Source organism: Cyprinodon variegatus, unplaced genomic scaffold (assembly GCF_000732505.1).
Source record: "Cyprinodon variegatus isolate N-32 unplaced genomic scaffold, C_variegatus-1.0 Scaffold48, whole genome shotgun sequence".
NCBI lineage: Eukaryota > Metazoa > Chordata > Actinopteri > Cyprinodontiformes > Cyprinodontidae > Cyprinodon > Cyprinodon variegatus.
The window spans coordinates 122,196-143,102 of record NW_015150501.1 but is presented as its reverse complement, the minus strand read 5'-3'; the positions used below and the strand labels follow the sequence as shown (position 1 = coordinate 143,102).

At 37.9% G+C, this 20,907-nt stretch overlaps 4 protein-coding genes across 4 annotated transcripts in view; 2 read left to right on the top strand and 2 right to left on the bottom strand.

Moving 5' to 3' along the window:
- Positions 1–37: 37 nt before the first annotated feature.
- LOC107082219 (forkhead box protein J2-like) lies at positions 38–7,743 on the bottom strand. The gene is made up of 10 exons (XM_015370773.1): positions 7,472–7,743; positions 6,834–7,181; positions 6,678–6,752; positions 6,456–6,557; positions 4,709–4,843; positions 4,191–4,629; positions 3,869–4,111; positions 3,659–3,760; positions 1,739–2,080; positions 38–341 (listed from the first exon to the last, which is right to left on the bottom strand). Exons 2-10 carry the CDS (start codon positions 7,143–7,145, stop codon positions 232–234), a joined length of 1,860 nt encoding a protein of 619 aa, XP_015226259.1. The 5' UTR covers positions 7,146–7,181; positions 7,472–7,743; the 3' UTR covers positions 38–231.
- Positions 7,744–7,878: 135 nt separating this feature from the next.
- On the bottom strand, positions 7,879–12,638 carry isoc2 (isochorismatase domain containing 2). The gene is made up of 7 exons (XM_015370774.1): positions 12,506–12,638; positions 12,329–12,427; positions 10,899–11,023; positions 10,609–10,821; positions 10,427–10,497; positions 10,228–10,345; positions 7,879–8,094 (listed from the first exon to the last, which is right to left on the bottom strand). Coding segments are annotated over exons 2-7 (594 nt in total). The 5' UTR covers positions 12,330–12,427; positions 12,506–12,638; the 3' UTR covers positions 7,879–8,028.
- Positions 12,639–12,694: 56 nt separating this feature from the next.
- On the top strand, positions 12,695–16,518 carry atg12 (autophagy related 12). The gene is made up of 4 exons (XM_015370775.1): positions 12,695–12,849; positions 15,428–15,564; positions 15,669–15,731; positions 16,303–16,518. Exons 1-4 carry the CDS (start codon positions 12,756–12,758, stop codon positions 16,360–16,362), a joined length of 354 nt encoding a protein of 117 aa, XP_015226261.1. The 5' UTR covers positions 12,695–12,755; the 3' UTR covers positions 16,363–16,518.
- Positions 16,519–19,952: 3,434 nt separating this feature from the next.
- Positions 19,953–20,907, top strand: part of LOC107082199 (germ cell-specific gene 1-like protein) — a 5,457-nt gene continuing 4,502 nt past the window's right edge. Inside the window, exon 1 of the mRNA XM_015370742.1 lies at positions 19,953–20,218. Coding sequence (XP_015226228.1) covers positions 20,023–20,218 — 196 coding nt within the window. The 5' untranslated portion in view covers positions 19,953–20,022. The remainder of the gene's footprint in view (positions 20,219–20,907) is intronic.

Here is a 20,907-nt window from a genome sequence, read left to right as displayed (position 1 = left end):
TTGGAGAAAAAAGGTTTGGTAACTGCGTACATCTTGCCAGTTACCAACAATGATACGATATAGAACGAATATTACAGCCTTAAGATTTAAAAAGATAGGCATCAAACTCTTAAGATTCAGTCATTAGTGAGGAACCTGATCCCAGACACGCTGTCAGAGAAACAGGAAGTGAAGTTTTCTCTGAAATATTAGATTTTTTTTTTTTGTGTGCTCCGAACAAGGAAGCGGGTCTCAAAGTATGAGGGAATCCCAGTCGAAGTCGTCCTGGAACTCCTCACTGTTGCTGTGCAGATTCTTCAGCGGAGGACGCTGCCGTGGCGTTGCAGGCTGAGGCTGGATCCCTGCTCAGACAAAAAAAAAAAACATTAAGTTTTAGACCAAAGTGGAAGTGGGAGATATTTTGTAAAATATTTTCGGAGTAACTTCTCCTTTTGAATTGTATAAGCTGCCAGTTCGAAAAAAAAAAAAAAAAAAAACTACAAGCCAGATTTGAAATCTGAATGACTCAACTTAATTAAACACATGCTGATAAAGTCTATTTGATTCTGTTCAATAAATATTATTTACAGCTAATACAAAACTCATGCAGTTTATCACAAAAGTTTTCATAGAAATCTTTCATGAAAGAAACAACTTCATGCAAAATGTTATGGGGCTAATGGCTGTCGTACCCAACAAAGGCCTCTATAAAGAGGGTTGTTTAAGGATATGTAAAGGAAAGCTCTCTGTTTATATCTTTAAGCTTTGGTCTTCCCGTTTCTTTCTTGAGCAGAGATCACTCGCTTTTACAGAATGGTATTCTTACTCAGACCAGAGATTGCACGGATAGAATGGACCATCAGGCTTGCTGTCATCAGCAGCCCCAAATAACGCTTAAAGAAGCATTTTATACAAGTCCAGTATCACATCCTGCCACATCAAACATGTTTTTACACAAGGAGACGTCAACAGTTCCAACAATATCAAAATAATAGTGTTCTTAGATCAAGGACAATGCACCCATTCCATTCCCAAATCTATGCTACGTACATAATGATAACTTTATCTTGACGGAAAAAGCTGTCCTAATAAAATAAACTGCTTGGGAAAACAGTCTTCACACTTAATAGGCAGGTAATATTAAGGTTAAACAAGCACATACATGGATCATTATAAAAAAGTTAAGTCAGAAGGAAATCATATAAACAGCTGCACGCAGAAATAAAAGCATAGTTATCGTTTGTGCAACATTGGAGTTTGCATAGCTGGGTAAGAGATAATATCCTAAGTGTAGTGTGTCCATTCTTTGCATATTTATAACGATATTTGGCCGGTCACAAAGACTAACTTCCCTTAATTACTCAACCTTGTGTTTTTCCTTGAAGATGGAGAAACTATAGATTCCTGACAGCAGCTGGGACATAAAGAAATACTTTGCCAAAACACTGACTACATAGAAACATGTAAGAAAGAACTTATATTATAAATGGGGAAGATTTTTATGAAACAAAAATTTTATTCTATAAAAAAAAGAATGTAAAACATAAAAAGCTAAAGACATTTACCTTTATAATGTAAATAAGTCTATTAAAAATTAAGGTGTTAAAAATAAATGTTGTTTAAATGATTGAAATAAAGCAGTTTTATGCCAAAGGAGAACAATTTAGTGAGTGATTTACTGCAATTACACATTGAGGACAAAAGGTAATATAAAGCATTACGTTGCCCCTAAAGTCGATTGAAAATGTCTGTCACTCACCAGCTGCATTTGCAGGGTTCGTCAGATGTGGCCTCTGTTGGCCGGTTCCCTGCATAGGTGGGGGCCTCCGGGGCAGCTGTGTTCCATTGGTGGGAGGGAGAGCGGTAGGGTAGGGAAGGGGAGAGGGGTGAGTGAGGCTGGTGAGGGTGGGGGGTGGGTTGGATGTCAGCGGCGATGGCTGGAGGGAATGAGGTGCTCCGAGGGTAACTGGAGAGTTCTGTCCAGGGCTAATCATGCCTTTCTGGGAAAAAAATCGGTTCAGAGAATCGCAGAGGGACGTGAAGAGCCCTGGATCGAGGGCCCAGTCGCAGAGCTCGGCCTGCTTCATGCTTTCCAGCAGGTCTGAGAAAGAAAACAAAGGTACTTTTGTTAAACACATGCTGGTGGTGAAATTACTAAGGAAACAATCTTTAATAAAAACTAAAACATTTACACAAAATCTAAGAATTGGATTTACTGTTTATGAAAGAAAGATCCTAAAGGGATCCTTCATAAAGATAAAAAAAAATAAAAAAAAATCACATATCCAGCTAGATTTAAACAAAACCATTTACTTCCTCTTCGGCTTTCTATAAATAGGAAACATACCGGTATATGGGTGAAGAAGGTGACTAATACTCTGAAATGTGTAAATCCAATTTGAACTATTTTAGGCACTTTTGATGTAAATGATATGCAGAACAGATGGCATGATTTGTAAAATCATTCCAACCCACAACTAAACATTAATTATGAAGCCAAAGGTAAAGCAACACCATCCAATAGAATCAGATATTTGGAAAAATCAACTGAAATTACTGAGCTGCCAAGTAATTTCAAATCTTTGACATACATTGTAAATATTTCACACATCCATCATAATAATATGGAATAGTATAAAAAGTTTGTTTTATTTCAACCATTCCATCCAAAATGTATCCAGAAATTTGATCCAACTGAGAGGATTTCCATGTAGTGTACAGAATATTTCCAGAGCTGCATTGCATCAGTGAGAATTAATTTCAGTTTCTTTCATATCGTCCTGTAAATACAGCACAGATTCTCTAAGGATTTAGCTGAGGCCAGTCCAGCCCAGTGATGGAGCCTGACGCGTGACATGTGGACATGTTCCAAGTCTGTCTATTCAAATTAAATCAGAATCTTCATACAGACTGTATGTAAGTAGTTTTGTTCTAATATCTTGCTAAAAGCGCTATACTGACTCTGGAGTTGACAAAAAATGCAGAGGATCAACGCCAGCAGATCATATGGTTCCCTTAATCATCACAGACTGTGGAAACTTTACCGTAGACCTCAAGCTACACAGGTTGCCCTTCAACAGACCCCAGGGCTTTGATTTCCAAATAAAGTAAAAACAGTTCAGTTTCTTCTTTCTGTAGCCCAAATAAAACACCTCTGATTTTGTGGCTTTATGCAGGGAAAGAATCAGTTTGGTGCCTTCACAATCCGTTCTATAATTATTGTTGTTTGTCTAGCACTTTTTTTCCACTATTGTTTTTCCTTCCACCAACCTTTACATTAGTATACCTGTAGACTAATGTATACCTGGTATACTGTGGTGTTTTAGGAGCAAATACTAATTTAAAAATCTTCTTCATTATTTAACTTACCTGTGAAAGACGTTCAGGAGTGTCTCATGAACTAGTTTCCCTTTTTTTTTTAGGGTTTTTTAATAGGTGTAAGCTATTATCATCAAAATGAACAAAATGAAGATGATGCTGGGTGTGATTATTACTAATATGTAAAATATATATTTTAATTACGCTTTAATTTATGTGAGGGTGTTGTGTCTGTTGTTTATAATACATTTGATTTCAAATATCCAAAAACTTCTGTTATATGGAAGGGTTTTTGTAAATGTAGAATATTTGGTGAATTAACCCTTTTTTTTTTAAAAGCAGACAGATGAGCAGCACAGACCTGGGTGACTAGAGAGGTCTATGTTTGCCCAGTCTAGATTGGTGGCAATGCGGAAGCTCTCCTTCAGTGAATCTGGGTTACTGAACCAATCGGCCGGCACCGCTGCAAGGGGAGAAGCGAGGGAAGATTTAAAAAGGGAAGATACTTTCTGGTTTTGTCATGTTCATCAAGTAGAGCATTTCTGGGTCAAGATATTGGAGTGAGACTCACTGAGTTGTGAAATGCGCTCTGACTCTGCAGGGTGTGGAGCTTGCACAGCTGCTGCACCTGCTACAGTTGGTGGACCTGCGACAGGCGGTGCACCTGCAACAGGTGGTTGAGCAGCAACAGGTCGTGGACCTGCTGCAGGTGGTGCAGACAGTGCAGATGGGGGGTGAGGGGAGAACGGTGGCAGCGTTGGAGTGTGTAGAGGTGTAGTGTCATTACTTGGACCAAGAGGAAGAGCACCGTCCGCTTCAGGGAAAAGAAAACTAAATTATTCCTCAGAGACTCTCACAGGTTTTATGTTTGTGCAACAGGCCTGCAAACTTACAGATGGAGCCTCCCCTCTCGCGCATCGTCTTGAAGAGGGACTTAAATGAAGCATACAGATCTGGTATGTTCAAATCCTCAAAGGAGAAGCGCAGATGAGGATCAGTGGAGTGCCCTGAAGCAGCGGTAGGGGGGGCAACAGTTGTGCAGGAGGAGCTGGGACCAGACAATGTGGAAACGTTTGTCGAGTTGGAAGTGCAGGAAAAAGTGGAAACAGGTAGAGGATTTGAGCTGGCAGGAAAGGACATGGCAGTGCTGGAATAGGAGGGAGGAGCTGTAGCAGCTGCAGGAAGGGAAAAGGTGGAGCTAGGTGGGTGGGGAGGAGGAAAAGAGTTGATGGATGACATGGGGGCCGCTGGCGGGAGCTCAGCTGATTGGGAGACAGATAGATGAGAGGCAGGGAGAACAGAGACATGGGCTGACATGTAGGGTGACGGTTGCTGTGAAGACAAACATGAAACTTTTATGTAACACCTGCCGAACTTGGCTGTAATACGAGAAGAGGTAGCGTGAGCGTACCTTGTGTGGGGGAGGTGATGGGGGCTGCTGGATTGGTCCTACCGGAGAGGTATTAAACTGCAAGTCCTGATGGGAAGCAGGCTGGTGGCAGGGAGAGGGTCCGCTCACCATCGCTGTCTTTACAGGTGGAGGAACCTGTAAGAGCGCAGGATCAAATCATAGTCTCTAAGAAGAGGGAATCCCAGAGGAATGCAGCATTGCAACTTTATGCACAGAAAGAAAACGACAAACACAACAACAGTTGAGTTCAGTCGGTGTTCACCTCCTGCTACACCCACGCTCTGAATTCAGAGCACAAAGAGGTGACTAATCCCTAAAACCTGTTCACTAGCACATAGTCTTTCCCACAGAAGCAAGCACAGAAAATGATATGAAACTTCATGAAATGTTCCGGTAGTAAAGCATACTTAAAAAGGAGGAAAAGGCATTTGAATTAAATATATAGCTGTAGTTGTTTTATCATTTGGGATTAACTCATCCAAAAAACCCAAAACTATTTTCCCCCTTTTTATGGTTAAAATGAACCCATAGATTAGAGACATTTGGAGGATTATGAGAATTCCCCAAGTGTGTCACAGTGGGAGATCCCAGAAAAACCACATCAGGCTTTCTGATCAGATACCGGGTCCACTCAGGTCACACCTTTCAATGCACCAACAGCGACTTCACCCCGACCTTCTACCAGATGATGGAGCTCACCACCATCTCTCAGACTGAGCCCTGCCATCTCTGTCTCCTCTCACCCATTTGCATCCATGACCCATAGCTCATGCCCATACTGTAGGTGTGGCCAGAACAGACACAGACCAGTAAATTGAGAGCTTTGGTAACTTTGCAAACTGCAACAGCACCAGATTCCCTGCAGATGAATCCCCCAATCTGTAAACAGCTGCTACATCCAACCAGTACATGAAACACCGTGCTGGGTTAAGGCAGCTCTCCACTGAGCACTTAGTCATTGAGACTTTAAAAAATACAAAACAAAAAAATCTCTTGCCTAAAGTGAAAAACTGAATAAATCTTTCTTTAATTGGTTAGGCAAACCAACAAAACTAGAAATGGACAACTTTTAAATCAGCGATCAATGGGACTTCCCAAGGAAATCTGTGTGACTCTTTGAACAATCAGGTAAAAATAATTTGTTGAATATCTCTTCAAAAGTCCCTTTTCTTCATCTTTTGATTCCAACCAAATCTTTTAAAGTGGTCTTAATCCGAAGTTCTAGCATAAAATATGCTCCAGTGTTGTCTCCTCAAAATGTAGCAAAATAAAAAGAAAGCATATAACCCCTTCCTGTCCAACACAACATCTTTATTAATTCTTCATTTTTTCCTTTATCTGAATGCCTGTGCAGCTTCCCTACAGATAGACTGACTCAGATTGAGCTAAAACAGTAGAAACATGAAAAGACCTAATGAAGCACAGAGAGCAGAGAGAGAACACCTTAAATCATGACAAAAAAATTAAATAAAAAAACAGTATATATATAGGATGGTTTGTTTGTTTTTTTGTAAACAATATATAAACAATAGGTCTGCATAACTTGTGATTAAATATCTATTATTTTAACACTATTCCAGGTATTGGTTAAAGAAAAATACCTTATAGGTGTTTTGTGTGGGCCTCCAAAAAGTGTTAACTCATTTAATCAGTAGAGGAAGCTTTATATCACATTCCAATAAAAAACATACTTTACAAAAATCATCCCCCTGTAATTGACTTTGGCAAGAATTAATTAGAACCCTACATGCTTAAGCTCCTCTTCCTCCTCATCCTCAGGGTAGGGGCGCTTTGGTGCTCTAGTGGGACTCATAGATTCTGGAGGTCCATCCATTGTCCAATAGGAGCCCTATAATAAATACAGAAATTTGGTCTTTTTCTTCAGTTTTTTGGATAACATTTATTCTATCTGTATGATGCATTTTCAATCAAAAGCATTAGGCAACATCAAAGTGTAGAAGTAGCCCACCTTGCCAGGGTCGTTCTGTGGCCGAGGAACTTTCCTGAAGCATTTGTTCAGGGACAGATTGTGTCTGATGGAGTTCTGTTAAGATTAAAATCAGGTTATGTCTAATACAGTTATTACAAAGTTATACCTCAGTATGACGTTGTTGGTACAGCTTGCCTTCCATCCTCGGCCTGCCCTGCTGTAGTAAGGGAAAGTGTTGCTTATCCAGGTGTAGATGTCATTTAAGCTCAGCTTCCTCTCTGGTGCAGCTGCTATCGCCATGGCTATGAGGGTGGCGTAGCTGTGGGGGGGTTTTCCTTTACAGCTTGATGGAGAGGGGCTCGGCACTGACGGTACAAAGTCCCCCCTCTCCTTCCCTTTGTCTCTTTTTTTCTCCCCTCCTCTCTCTTTCCCAGAACGCAGGCTGCTGATTCCTAGATTGGGCAGCCAGTCAATGCTGGTGAGACTGGAGTTCAAGTCAGAAGACATCTTTTTCTTTGTCTTATTTCCTCCTCTGCCCAGGATCTGGAGAAGCAGAACATAAAGTAATGGATCAACATGCTCTATAAAGTCTTTTGCAAAGTGACTAGGCTCTGAGGAAATTCTCGTCGGCCGTAACAGACTTGAGTGCTCTGTTCATATACTTCCAGCCAGCTTCTCTTACAAAATAGTTTAGCTCATACTCAGCACACACTCTGCTGTTCCAGGAACTTTCCATCAACAAGCAAAGACATGGAAGAAAGACGCCAACATGCAAGTATGCCACCTCCAACCCTGCTTGTTTTGTTTAAAGGAAGCAGGCTGACTTTTCTCACCTTTCTGTGGTCAGTCGAGGCCCAGGGCCTTGAAAAGTTAAATATTTTATGCTGTCATCAGCTGTGCACGTCTGCTGTCAAACTTTCGCCTTCCCTCCACCTTCAGATCTCTCTCCTTAGCACGGTGTTGGCGCCCAGGCATCCGATCCCACCTTCAGTTTATCAAAGTTTTTTGTAACTTTATGGAAATATACACAAAAATACTAATCGGAGAGCTTCCTTTTTCTCTTTCTCTGTCCTTCCCCTCCCTTTCTGACTTCACCAGAAAGACGTCACTCCCTCCTCCCACGGTGTGAGCTCACTCTCTGCTCCCGCCTCTGGGAGAAAGTCCAACCTCCAAGGCCCTGTCAGGTTTGCATTGCAAAGAAACACGTGAATTTTCCACCACACTAAGTCAACATATCTCATCTCTATGTGTGTTGGGGGGGTTTGGGAGAACAAGGCGAACAGAAAACCACAGGAGTCAAGTTTATAGGTAAAAGTCGTGCTTTATTAGAGCCACTGTGGTGAGAGCGGAGGGCTTATACAGTGTAGCACAATGACAGGAGGCGATCTCTCTACAGAGCGCTGAAGAAGGAGAGGAGGCCGGTGTCAGGAGATGGCTGGGACAGGAGCTTCTGGATCTGTCAACAAAAATCAACATATGTTGGTTAAACAGTCAGATATTCAGCAGGGGGTCAAATCCAGTCCTTGGGGCCCGGGGTCCTGCAACTTCTGGAAGTCTACCTCCAGCAAACCTGAATCCAAGTGTGTGGGCAAGTTCTTCCTGCTCAGAAACTATTTCAAAACATGACAAGACTTAAGGACCAGGTCTACAGACACACCAAAAGTGATTATACTTTTAAAAGACACACTTATACGATTTAAATATTTAAAAAAAGCTTAGTAAAATCCAATAGTTTTAGGGGTTTACTTGTCAGAGGATGATAAAAAGATCAGGCCTTTGAACCTGGTTGTATAACAATCAAATAATCAACCTTGAGTGTAAACAACAACAAAAAACACCAGTTATATAATTTATTATAAACTGTAAAAAACCTTTTCTTTCCATATACATCAGTCACTTTTAGCAACAATTAATAGATGTACTTTTCTGTAGGATATGAATCAGTTTTTTAGCATCTTCTGGAATAATCTATTTCTGTTTAAATAACGTTGCGTTGCTTTAACCAGTTTTTAGCTGCCAGAGCAATGACCTGTCATTCGACTCTAGAATAAACCAGCCGCTCATGGTTGAACCCATAACTGCCCAGGTTGTGTTTGCAATACACTCCATGATCACGCCGCCGCCATACCTGCAGCTTTTTGCTAACATTCTGTTCAGATTTTTTCAAAAACACCAATTTGAAAAATGGCAAAAAATTACACTTTGGTCACACCTGCCAACAAAAGATGTGAGTTTTAATTGGTCTTCTTTAAGAGAGATGCTTTTTTCAAGTCATACTTGTTTCAGTTTTTTAAAATGTGCCGTCCTAAACTCTAACAACATACATGCTTAATAAGGCCTATAGGTCTGAAATAGACTCCTCAGAAGAAATCTTCCTGTTATTAATGTTTTCTACCCCAACTAAAGTTTTCCACAGTTAAATCGCATTATGGGCATTGAACTGAATTCAAATGTAACAACTGTTCTTACAGGTTGTCGCTGATGCCTTTCCATCTTGGCACTTTTTAACATACCTAATTTCTCCACATAACCAAATCCTGCCTTTTTAGGAGTTATCACACTTGTTCATCTCTTACCTAAGTGCATTTTCTTATAAATACCTAGGCTGAATGATTAATAGAATTTTTTTTTGTTTATGAAGATGACATTTTTGGAAAATGACTTTGTTTTTTCACCAATCCACCCTTTGAGCGTCTGTAGCTCAGAGTGACATCAGTTCATCACTTTTTTGATCATAGGCGTTTCCTCATAACTGATAAGCTAACTAACAGCTATGCAACCAGCTGCTAACTTTTAGTCTTGCTATATTTGTTGTGAAACATCATGATTTTACAACATTTAGCCCAGCTTGTATCCCGTCGTCCTTTAAATTAAGTTCACCTCCCTGAGAGGATTACTGAAATAAAAGTTGTTGTTTTTTTAAAGCACTATATTTCATTTGTATTTTTTTTAAATCATGAAACTAAAGGGGAGAGGAAACCAATTAATCAGATTTGATCGGGGGGAAAGAAAGCAAAAAATAAATATGGTAGATTAGATGTCTGAGCCATATAGCCCAGTCCGATTAGAAGATGGATGCTACTTACTACAATCCAATAAGAGTAAAAGCAGCTGGGGCCTCACCTGTGTCTTTTAAACTTGATTAATTTGAATATCTTTAGTTATGCAGTTTATCTTATATTTCTTTCATGACTTAACATTTAAACACCCTTAAAAGCCCTACACTCACCAATTTAAATTATTTTTAGAGATCCTGTAGTACAAACTTAACAAATCTACCCATTCTGGTGAAAATCAAAACTCACATTTTACTGTATTTTCCTTTAAATGGAAATCAAAACATTTGTTTAGGTCACTTTTTTTGGGCTTTGACATTTGATTTTCATTGGTGTGTTTTTTTTATTTTTATTTATTTTTTTATTTTTTTAACGGACTTCATACCAACTATCCCCATTCCTTTCATTTATAATTCCACACCCAGATATGTGGATTAAATGTGTAGAATATTGAGGATGTCATTTGTTTTTAAATGTGTTAGAGGAATGAATTATACATTGACAAAGCAACAGAGAGCAGAAGAAACCAGGACCTCCTTAAAGTTGGGGTGTTTGGCATCTTGAACGAGCTGCAGGAGGACGGCCTCTGTGGTGGTAAGGTAAGCTCCACTTTGCTTCAGTCGGGACAAAGCAAACAGCCGGTCTGTCTGGCTGAGAAGTGAAACATGAAAATTTTACAGTAAACTGTGAATATACAGACTATAACTGGAATAAAGTAAAATAGATGTATACCTTCTGGAGGACACGGCATCAGCCACAATGTGGACCTCTATTCCCTTCTCAAGAAGGTCATATGTTGTACACTGAGAAAAAAAGTAAGGATGGAAGAATTACTCATCTTTACTCTGACTAAAGTGAAAACAAGCCTAAAGTTTGCAGACCAAATTTGACATGAAAACAAAAATATGATTTACCGCAATGCAGGCATGTGCCTCTATCCCACACAGAATGGCTTGCTTAGGGCTCCCGAGGGCCTGCAACTCCTTCTGCACTTCCTCTATCATCATAGTGAATGAGGTTTTAGCATGAGCGGTCAGACCCTCGGCCCCAAGCTCCGGCACAGTGGGTCCCAAACCTTTAGGGTACTGCTCTGTCAAAATGGCCGGGATTCCCAGAATACGACCGGCCTGCAGACGCAGACTGAGTTTAGACACGACAAGTGACTACCACTTCACAGCTAAACTGCTAATAGATTAGGAACAACCTGAAGGACTCTGGCTGCGTTGCTGACAATGTTGGTGAACTGGAAGATGTTGGGTCTGAACTTTTCCTGCATGTCACACAGGAAGAGAACAGCATCCTTGGTGGAGAGCCTGCCGATGTTCGCCACTGCAATGAGCACATCAAGGTCCCACTGAGTCAATACTTTGTAAAAACACCTTTTCCCTCTACTACACTTATATCTTATTTAGGTCTGGAATGTGAATAGGCCATTTTACATCAATTTATGCTAAACGATCTAAAGCTAATCGACAGACTGCCTGATTAGTATCATGCAAGTTTGCACTAATTTACACAGTATGAATTAATCAAAAATGTATATACTGTTAAAAATATTCTACATTTTTCTTACATTTATATTAAAAATGTCCTCAAAATCTAAACTATTCCGTTGTAACTCATGCTGTGTGCGCCTAGAGGAGCACAAACATCCAGTTTCAAGTCTTTTACAGCTCGTAACACTTTTGTTTATAGAATTTACTATATTTTCTTCTATTAATTCCCGTCACTTATCCTGACCCTGCTAATGAGAAACAATCCTCCATGAGACTACAACCACCATACTTTCCAAAATTAGGGGGTTTCACAACCTTCTCCACACATACATACCTGAACTGCCTGCTTTGTTCCACAGTTTTTGTGTTATTTTGAAGAAATTCACGAATCTTTAAAAAAAAACAAAAAAAAAACACTCTTTTCTGGTTTGGGAGGATTTTGGTTTGCAAAATCAATTTCTAAAGGTCATATCAAATTGTCTAGTTTCGATATGGCAACAAGTGCAAATAATTAGGGATAATTTACAAATTGATTAATCTCTACATTCTTTTTTTTCGATTAATTGAATAATAAACAGACAAAGCTTCCTTAAAGAAGACTTTTTTTTTTAGAAATTAAACCAGGTGAAACTAAAACCTTTCCACTTGAGGAGTTCTGGTTAGAGCATAGTGACAGATCAAGAGTATTTTTTTTTTTTATCTTAAATGTAAAATGTTTATATATTTTTAGGTTTTGGTAGAATTGCTGCTCTAACTTGGTTGCTCTGTCAGCAAAGGCTGGTTTTAGAAGCTCCAGTTAAAGATGAATTGATTACTAAATTATTTAACAATTATTTCAGTAATCGATTAATGACAATTAATCCGATTAATCGTTAACGCCTAAAAATAATCAATACATTTTCAAGGTACTTTCTCTAACACATTCAGGTTTTGAAAGATATTACCACAAACATAAGAGGAACGCAAGGTCGAACTTCATAATCTGAACAAATTAACCATGAAATAACTGCACATTCTTGCTCTGGTAAAGTAAATGAATATAACTAGGTTTTCTCCGTGTCTGTGCAACCCCCCCACAAAAAAGAAACTAAAAACAGCTAGTTTGCAGAACTTGTTTATCAAAAGTAACGTAACTTACTGTTGTCCAGATGTGAGCAGGAGGAATGGGTGACAGGTTCAAGGGGACAATATGAACATCAACTACCAGGTTAAAGAGTTATTTCCCATGTGACGCGTCCTGAAGAGAAATGTTTACTTATTAGTTGCAAGTCAAAAATGGGGAAACGACTGGGTAAAAACAGCAGAAAACACTAACCGAACAATGGAAAAAGTTTTTTTTTTTTTTTACTAAAAACAAAGATAGTACATTAAGATAGTAAACTGGAAGCTCGGAATTATTTTGCCCGGAATAAGAGTCTGTATAAACCCCGCCTTCCAAAGAGCATTAGCCAATCAAATTGCGCGTTGCAGACATCTACGTCTTATTGCTCCAATAGCAGGACGGTTTGTTCTTAAGTCGGTTTCTAGCTTTAGTGAGTGAAAGGCAGTGAGCTTTTCAGCTAAAGATGTCTGACAATGCAGAGTCTCCAACAGAGACACAAAAAGAAGAGCTACAGTCACCGTCAGAGAGTTCCGCGACTAGTGAAGAGAAGAAAAAAAGTAAGAGAGCATCATATATTGCTGACTTGGTTTTGACATCTTGGGCTAATGCTAAAGGAAGTATCTTTGGGGTGGTTGTAAATCGACAGTGATTTCGACCAATAGGATGCACCGCTGCTGCTGTTTGGCCAATCGTCCTCTTTCAAAGAAGTCACGTGATATGAGTTCAGGAAGAATGCTAATGCTAAAAACTGAAAACGCAAAACAATCACTTTTATTTGTTGAAAAGTGTACTTTAAATCGTTTTTTTATAGGTTCATATATATATATATGAATATATATATATATATATATATATCTGAAGTGAATATTATGTTTCTGAAGTGAATATTATGTTTCTTCCTCTATTTACATGGTGAAAAGTGACACAATGATAACAAATGCTTCACAAGTCTGAATTTAAACATATGAGTTACATTTTTTTACAATATACATACAAAATACTAAAAATGTATAGGAAGTGGAGACAACGACAATACATGCACTTCACATTTTCTCAACAGATGGCTGCTGCACTGACTAATGATCTGTGCCTGTGCCAATACAAAAAAAGTACACTTAACAGCCAAAAATATCGGCTGTTCAATCTACTGGTCTGCCTTCAATTGATACCTTTTAAATACCTTTCAATTGTGCCTCAATTCATGTTTTGAGGCACAATTAGGTCATTTATGTTTTAGGTAATCAGTTATAGACCATATATTAAATTAACCCAAAAATATTTGTTCCCTCTGGATTTCAGGGGTTAACCTGAATAAAGTTACCTCAGATGCAACCTTGGAGTTTCCAAACTGAACTATTTTTCTGTAAACTTTTTTTTAAATAATCTTTAGTGAGCGGAGGAAGTTTTTTTTCTTATTGTTTTCCAAATTATCTGCTCCATCTAATCTCATTACCTTCCACTGAGAAGTTTTATTGTAAACATGCTGATCGTCAAATAAAAATAAACGCTCAGGCTCTTGGTTTATTCATTTATATTGCTGTTAGATGAGACTTCAGTCTACAGTTTGTTTCTTTTCACCTGTAGATATTAATAAGGGGTTTTGTAATTTATTGTATTTATTTTGCTGCATAAATACATCAAATAGTAGAAATTAAAATGATTCCAATTATTTAAATATTATGAGAATATTGGGATGAGTTGTTAAATTCTGATTGCTAGCCATGTGAATGATAAATATGCTTCTGTAAATATTTGTCTTCTTTACACCACTGTAAAGAAGTTGACTTTCATCCCAATAATAGAGAATGGGTGTCCACTTTTAAGTCTCTTGCCTAAGCATAGAGAAAATCACTGGCCACCAAGGACCTGTAACACATTCTTAATGTGTACCTGGTGAATGTGGAAAGATGGCAGCCAATGAATTTTCTGTAAGGCTGTAGAATTACACCAATTTACTGAAGGTATGCTCTTCAAAAGACAGCTTTCCACTTTTACAGGGACCTCTGGCATATATGTGGGGGAAAAGAAAGAACAACTTTTGATTTGATTATCTTATGCTCCACTAAAATCATGTAACTGAAGAGCTGTTTTGTGTTTTCTTTTATTTTTCCCTGAGTGCTATAAGTAAAACAAACAAAAAAAATCTTGAAATTTGAATTCTACAATTTATGATCACAGTATCTCTGGGAGGTAAAATCAATATGTCATAAAGGCCCCTTCTTTGTGAAATACAGAGAACATGACGTTAAAGGGTTTCTCTTTGCAAGTCAGTTAATGGCAGCAGAAAGAGGCTTGCATAAGCTTGTACATATCTAAAGGCAGAGCAATGCGGGGAACAAGTGTTTTAAAGAAGTGAAACTTTGACAGAGAGGTCCACAAACACTTCCAAAAACTTTGCAGCTTTATGCAACTTTAATAAAATATTGATTTATCTTCTTCTATGCATCTTGGTCAAACAACACACTCAAAAGATGTTGATGGTCTTATTTGTAATTTTTGAAAATGTTCTCCCTGGTTTCCTTAATTGAAAAAATGAGTAATAGGTGTCTAAGGCCACTTTGAAAATGAAGAAATATACCTTTTGATCGTTTCACCACATCCACTGGAGATGAAGTTGCACATCAATTGATGTTGCTTTAGAAAAGTCCTGCTTGTGTGTGAAGATTGTAAAGGCTTAAGCAGTGACTCTACTCCATAGTCCTAAACACGGCACACCAATGCTGGAGTCCTAGCTCGCTGCATGTCCTTCTCTTCTTTCTCTCAATCCCAATTCCTTTCTGCTTACTTAGAAAAAAGAAAATAAAAATAAAGGCCATTAGTGCCTAAAAACTCTTTATAGGAGCATTAAGCAATAGTTTTCTTATTTTGGATCGTAAGAACTCAAAAATGTAATTTTTTGATTCAGTTTTTCTGTCAGAAAAGCAGTTAATGGTCATAATGTTTATTGTGTGCATAAAAACAGAGGCGGTATATCTGTTGGTTCTAAAGTCATGATCTATGTGGTGTTGAAATTAAGTTATTCTCCTCTTTTTTCTTGTGATTTAATGAAATTTTCTTAGTGCTTTTCACAGGAAGATAGTGTGGTAATAGGAACTGTTTTAAATTTTAGTTTTTTCTTTTTCCCATTTTTTGCAGTTGATGTATTGCTGAAGGCTGTGGGAGACACTCCTATAATGAAAACAAAGAAGTGGGCAGTGGACAGAGGGAGGACAGTGCAGTCTCTGGCTCAGTTCATTTCTCGCTTCCTCAAACTCGATGCCAATGAACAACTGGTGAGGACACATTTTCAGCAATAGATTCGGAATATAAATGTTAACGAATTGACCACCTCTGTTTTGCGAAGTCCCGCCTTAGGGCCGTCTGCTTTATTTTTCAGTTTATTTATGTCCACCAGTCGTTTGCACCATCACCAGATCAAGAAGTGGGTGTCCTCTTTGATGTGAGTTTATGAACAATTAAACTTTATCTTTAATGTTTTTTGTTTTAAGTGGGGCCTTTTTTCTTTAACTCAGATTTTTTTATAGTTTTTATATAAATCAAACAAACATTTTACACTGTCAAATACTTAATTCTAGTTCTGAAGATCATTACAGCATCAAAAAATAATTTTACTCTTGATATTCTTCTTCTGTCATAGCGGTTTGGTTTTTGGGAGGAAACTACACAAACAATGACAAAACCATGTATTTGCAGCTTCAGATAGTGTAAATATTTACTTTCCTATAAGGAACTTCCAGCCCTCTAGTGTTAAAACATACAGGCACAATGCTACCTGCATTTCACTCCACTTGCATGATATGACCAGCAGAGGGCACATGAAGAGGCAACCCAAATAAACAAAAGCTTTAAATCCTTCGAGTCTGTGCTTCATTAGGTGACAGAAAACGCACAGGAAATGCTGATTGTTCCTTTTAGCTTCACATATTTTCTACTCATAAATTCTTTACATTTTCACCTGCCTGCCATTGTTGAATGTTAAAAATATCTTTTTCTCTCTCTTTCTCTCCCAGTGTTTCGGCAGCGATGGGAAGCTCGTTCTACATTACTGTAAATCTCAAGCCTGGGGTTAATTGACTTGTTTGATGTTTAATGAATTTCTTTTACAAAATGTCTTTTGTTTATATTCTTCTTCTTCTTCTGCCATTTGTTGTCTTTAATTTTGCGTGTACATTCACTGTAAATAAATGATTGTAAACGTCTGTGTTTTTTGTTACTTCCTGCAGAAATAAACGTTGATTCTTCTCATTCGGTTTGAGGCTGTCAGCGCAACATAAAACTATTTGCGTCCCATAGTTTTCCTCTGGTTTTGGTTTATTGTCACTGAAATATCTCAGGTCATTATACAAATTTTAACATGAGAAATCTTTTACTATATAAAATGCAAGAAGCTGTTTTTAAACTGGGATTCCATTTATCAGGGGCTCTTTGAAAAAAAAAAATATATATATTGCATATAAATCTAACTATATATTAACTTGCTGTGATAAATCATGAATTAAATTATGTATTTGTTTCTGTTTTTGGAAAACAGGGTTTAATTTTCTACTGTCAGATGTGCAGTTTGAAGGATCACCTAAAAAAAAAGTGCTTGACAACAGGAAATAGATTATAGACCCGTTTGTGCTCAAATACCCTCTGCTGTGGCTAAATTAAACCATGTTTTCACCAAGACAAAAAAAAACATTTATTGCATGTGCTTAATAGCTGTTGTTCCTGACAACTTTACATGACCAGGTATTAGTTTAGTTTAGGTTGCAGTTGCTCTTGGTAGTTTGTCTGCTATTGAAAATCATTTCATGTTCTTGAACTTAAACCAAAACACAAGATATCTATCAGGCGGGAAAATTTTGTTTTCACTTAACTGTAAATTAAAACTTTAATTTGTGAATCGGAAGCACCTCTGAGGTTGGACCGATTTGAAGAGAGGGGGCACCATAGCAACAGATGGACACGGAGGGATTATATAAGTCAGGAAGCGTATGTGACATAAATTCACAAGAAAGAGAGTAGATTGGCATGGAGGCAGATGCTCTGTCTCTCCTCCAGTTCACATCTCTGTCCACCCACTGGGCAGGAGGCTTAACAGGAGAGCACAGTGGAGCTGGGGAGGTAAGGATCACTGATGGTCCGAAGGAAAACAACTGAGGCTGTAAATGAAGAATGTGGCAGAGGCTGTTCACCGTGGAGGATTTAAGTTTAAATTCCTAAGGAGCTTTTTGATGAACTCTTTAATGGGAAGGATCAAAGAAGTGACGGATTAAGTTTTTTTCTTTTTTTTTATTCCACAATATTTTGTATAAAGTACTCAAAAAGATTTGGGGTAAGTATAAGTAAGACATCTTTCAAAATAACATGTCTTAATTATCTTTCAAAATGGTGGGGTATTTAAATATTGCATGCAAAAAAAAAAAAAATACAAGAGCAATGTGCCTACAATAAAACAAAAAAATTATCTATTAGTCTTCTCTTAGATACATAGCAAAGCTTAACTTTGCATGCAACGCTGCAGAGAATTTACTTGTAGCCATTAATTGCAAAGCAGAATTTTATGCAATTTTAAGACAAAATTGCAAAAATGTATTTTGTTTCAAGTTTGTTACTCTTACCTATTGCTCAAGTCTTTAAAAATAACAGGAACCCTTTTTTTGTTAAGTTTTAGCTGCTTCTTATCAATAAATCACAAAGTGAAGGTTAGCTTCTATAAATACATAACTTCTTGCCTGACAATTGTTCAGTCATTTGGCTTAGCATGTTGTTTTATTTCTAAAATGCCAAGCTCCAGTTAAACTTCTGCTTTCTCTTGCAGGCATGTTAATAACCCTTAAATCTTTGTAGCTTTTGTCATGTACCAGCCACAAACCTCTGCATATTTTATTGGGATGTTATGCAACAAACAAACACAAAGTTGTGCAATTATTGTTAAGAGGAAGAAAAAGGAAATCTTTGTTCAGTGTGCTTTAAATATTTTCGATTCCTTATTTGTTGAACTCCAGTTTTTATAGTAGAAATTAGATTAGATTAGATTAGATTAGATTAGATTAGATTAGATTAGATTAGATTAGATGAGCTTTATTGAGAAATTCACTTGTCACATATTGGCATAGAAGTCAAAGAAGGCGCAAACAAGGAGGAAAAAGGTGCATTAAGAATAAACAATAAACAATATATATACAGTATATCCAGGTATATACAGTATATCAAGATAAATAAGGATTAAGGTGCAAGTGTACATGTATCGCACACAATGAAAAACAAAATAGAAATTAGAAATAAAAAATCATTTATATTGTCTCTCTTCTAGCATTTGAACAGCTACAGAGCACAATTCTTAATACTCTGCAAAAATACATTGAGATTGGATCTAGCAGGAGTTTTTAAGTCGTCTTCCATGTGCTCAGGTGGATATAGGTGTACTCTTTGAATCCTTTGCCTTGTATTTATCTCCATCCATCTTCCCATCAACTCTGAGCAGCTTCCCAAGTGTAGTGCTTTGCAGGGTTCTCCTATGTGCTCCTGCCTCCCCTCGCTAGCTTTGGGGAAACTGAAGCAGGGACTTGTTTCATCTTTCTTCAAACAATTCTTCAATATTCCCACATTTCCATAGATGCAAGATTTGTGAGACATGATTCACATTGATGTCAGACAATTCTCTCAGCTGGGATGGTTTTCTCTGATGCTTCTTCTGTGCTGTCTGTTACAAAAAATCCAGCAAAACACCGGTGTTACATAAAAAGAATCAAATAAAAAGGAAACTTACAAAAAATATAGAAATATTGTGCTACTTATAGCATTTATTGATGCATTGTTTTATGTTACATGCTGGGACCCTGCTACAATAGAGCATTAATAAGTGCTTAAGTGTCTCATTGGACTGCTTTTTTACACAGCGTAACCAGATCATAGACGATTAACTGATGCTAAATGTAACTTTTCATATACTATTTTCTTCCCTTTCAGGAACTGTGGACTGACAGGGAGGCCCTGCTTGAGAGACAACATGGTTAAACTGTTAAGCACTCTTAAATAAAACTAACTGAGAGAATAAAGCTGATTTCTTAGGATTATAGGGCAAAGGGGGCATTTAAATCCGTGCCTCATCTATAGAGTCACTAAAACATCAACATTTGGTGTGGTTCTAAAAATCCAACTAGAGCCACCTAAGGATGCACAATGATATTAGCCAGGGCTGAGTCACTTTGCAAAAGCTTCTTATGAACCATTAAAGGAGTTGTTGTTGTTTTTGCTAAGATAGTGCCTGAAAGAGCATTCATCAAGGATAGATGTTGCCACAAGCCTACTTAGCTTGTGGAATGTATTACGTAATGTTAAATTCCCCTTTGCCTTTCTGATGTTGCCCAGTTACTGATCTAATACCACCTCAGACAGAAGTTAAGATTAGGGGATTTCTGGAGTTATCAGTTCCCCAAAACTCCAATGAAAAAAATTATATTTCTCTGTCTATGTGTCAGCCTCACAGCCTCTCGTTCTACTTGTGATTCTATTTAGTAAATCCCAGTCCCTCTCCTGGCTTAGTTTATTCTTCTGCTACATTAGATTTATCATTGCTTCCTGTTTAAAGCTGGGAGACTAACTCTTCAAAATCACACCAAAGCATCTGCCCCAATCTAAATGATTCTTCCGTCACTCCACTTATTCCCTGTCTCCTGCTTGCCTTAAACCCCTCTGTGTTGTATCCCACCACCCCTGCCTCCCTCCTCTGTCTCGTGGCCATGCTCGAGCGTCTGTCCCGCCGTTCTCGATCCGTTCTTTCCCTGACATTAACCTCTTTGGCTCTGACCCTCTCCATCCTGGCTCTCTGCACCTCATATTGGTGTGAGGGCACTCACAAGGTGGTCAAGCCTCTCTGCCTGTCGCCTGTCAAAATGAAGAACTGTGGTCAGAACAACAGTGAGCCTTACACAACAGGTATGCTGATTTCGTACATGCTTTTTTTATTTTTGTGTTGATCATTTCAGTGTGTGCTGCATTTTTTTATAGAGCTAGAAGATTTTATGGAGCTTTAATATGCTGCTTATAAAAAATAGTTCTGGTTCCTGTGTTTGCTTCTGAATGTTTCAACTTAATTTTCTTTCATACTAATGAAAAAGCTTGTGTTGGATTATTGGAACCTAGGAAGAAATGGGTCAATCAATTGTAAAATGATACCAAAATGGCATCCAATTCTTTATTTTGGAACAATTACCTCTGAGATAGCCGAATGACCTTCTCACATTACCAACCATAATTCTTGCTAGATGCTATGGACATTTTACCTAAATAGTGGTGGAAGTATATGTCGTCTGTGTATCTGAGAATAATTTAGACCCAATGTGCATTAGAGAATTTTTACAATGTATTTAAACTTGTTTTCTCCATTACCAAAATTATCATGGATTGTGAACGACTTCTTTGATGACGTATGTAAACATTTTGCAGCATTTGGAAAATGAAAAGTTTAAAGGTAAAATAATACCTTATATAAAGTAGTTTTTAATTATTCTTACAACTACTGATATGTAGTTTCATAAGAACTTCAACAACTATATTCAATATACAACCACTGGTAAATACCTGGAATTTGCTGCAAAATAACTTGAAACTTAGTAAATTGGTTC

Bases quoted from the DNA above. Each gene is read 5' to 3' on its own strand.
- LOC107082219 (XM_015370773.1), bottom strand. From the start codon at position 7,145: ATGTCTTCTGACTTGAACTCCAGTCTCACCAGCATTGACTGGCTGCCC. The intron at 4,844-6,455 runs GTAGGGTTCTAA...GCGCTCTTACAG, and splicing joins AGGAAGAGGAGCTTAAGCAT to GTTCCTCCACCTGTAAAGAC. The intron at 342-1,738 runs GTGAGTGACAGA...TTGTCTGAGCAG, and splicing joins GAACCCTGCAAATGCAGCTG to GGATCCAGCCTCAGCCTGCA.
- isoc2 (XM_015370774.1), bottom strand. The intron at 10,822-10,898 runs GTTGTTCCTAAT...CTGCGTCTGCAG, and splicing joins ACGCAGCCAGAGTCCTTCAG to GCCGGTCGTATTCTGGGAAT. The intron at 10,498-10,608 runs GTAAATCATATT...TTTTTTTCTCAG, and splicing joins AGGCACATGCCTGCATTGCG to TGTACAACATATGACCTTCT.
- atg12 (XM_015370775.1), top strand. From the start codon at position 12,756: ATGTCTGACAATGCAGAGTCTCCAACAGAGACACAAAAAGAAGAGCTA. The intron at 12,850-15,427 runs GTAAGAGAGCAT...CATTTTTTGCAG, and splicing joins TAGTGAAGAGAAGAAAAAAA to TTGATGTATTGCTGAAGGCT. The intron at 15,732-16,302 runs GTGAGTTTATGA...TTTCTCTCCCAG, and splicing joins AAGTGGGTGTCCTCTTTGAT to TGTTTCGGCAGCGATGGGAA.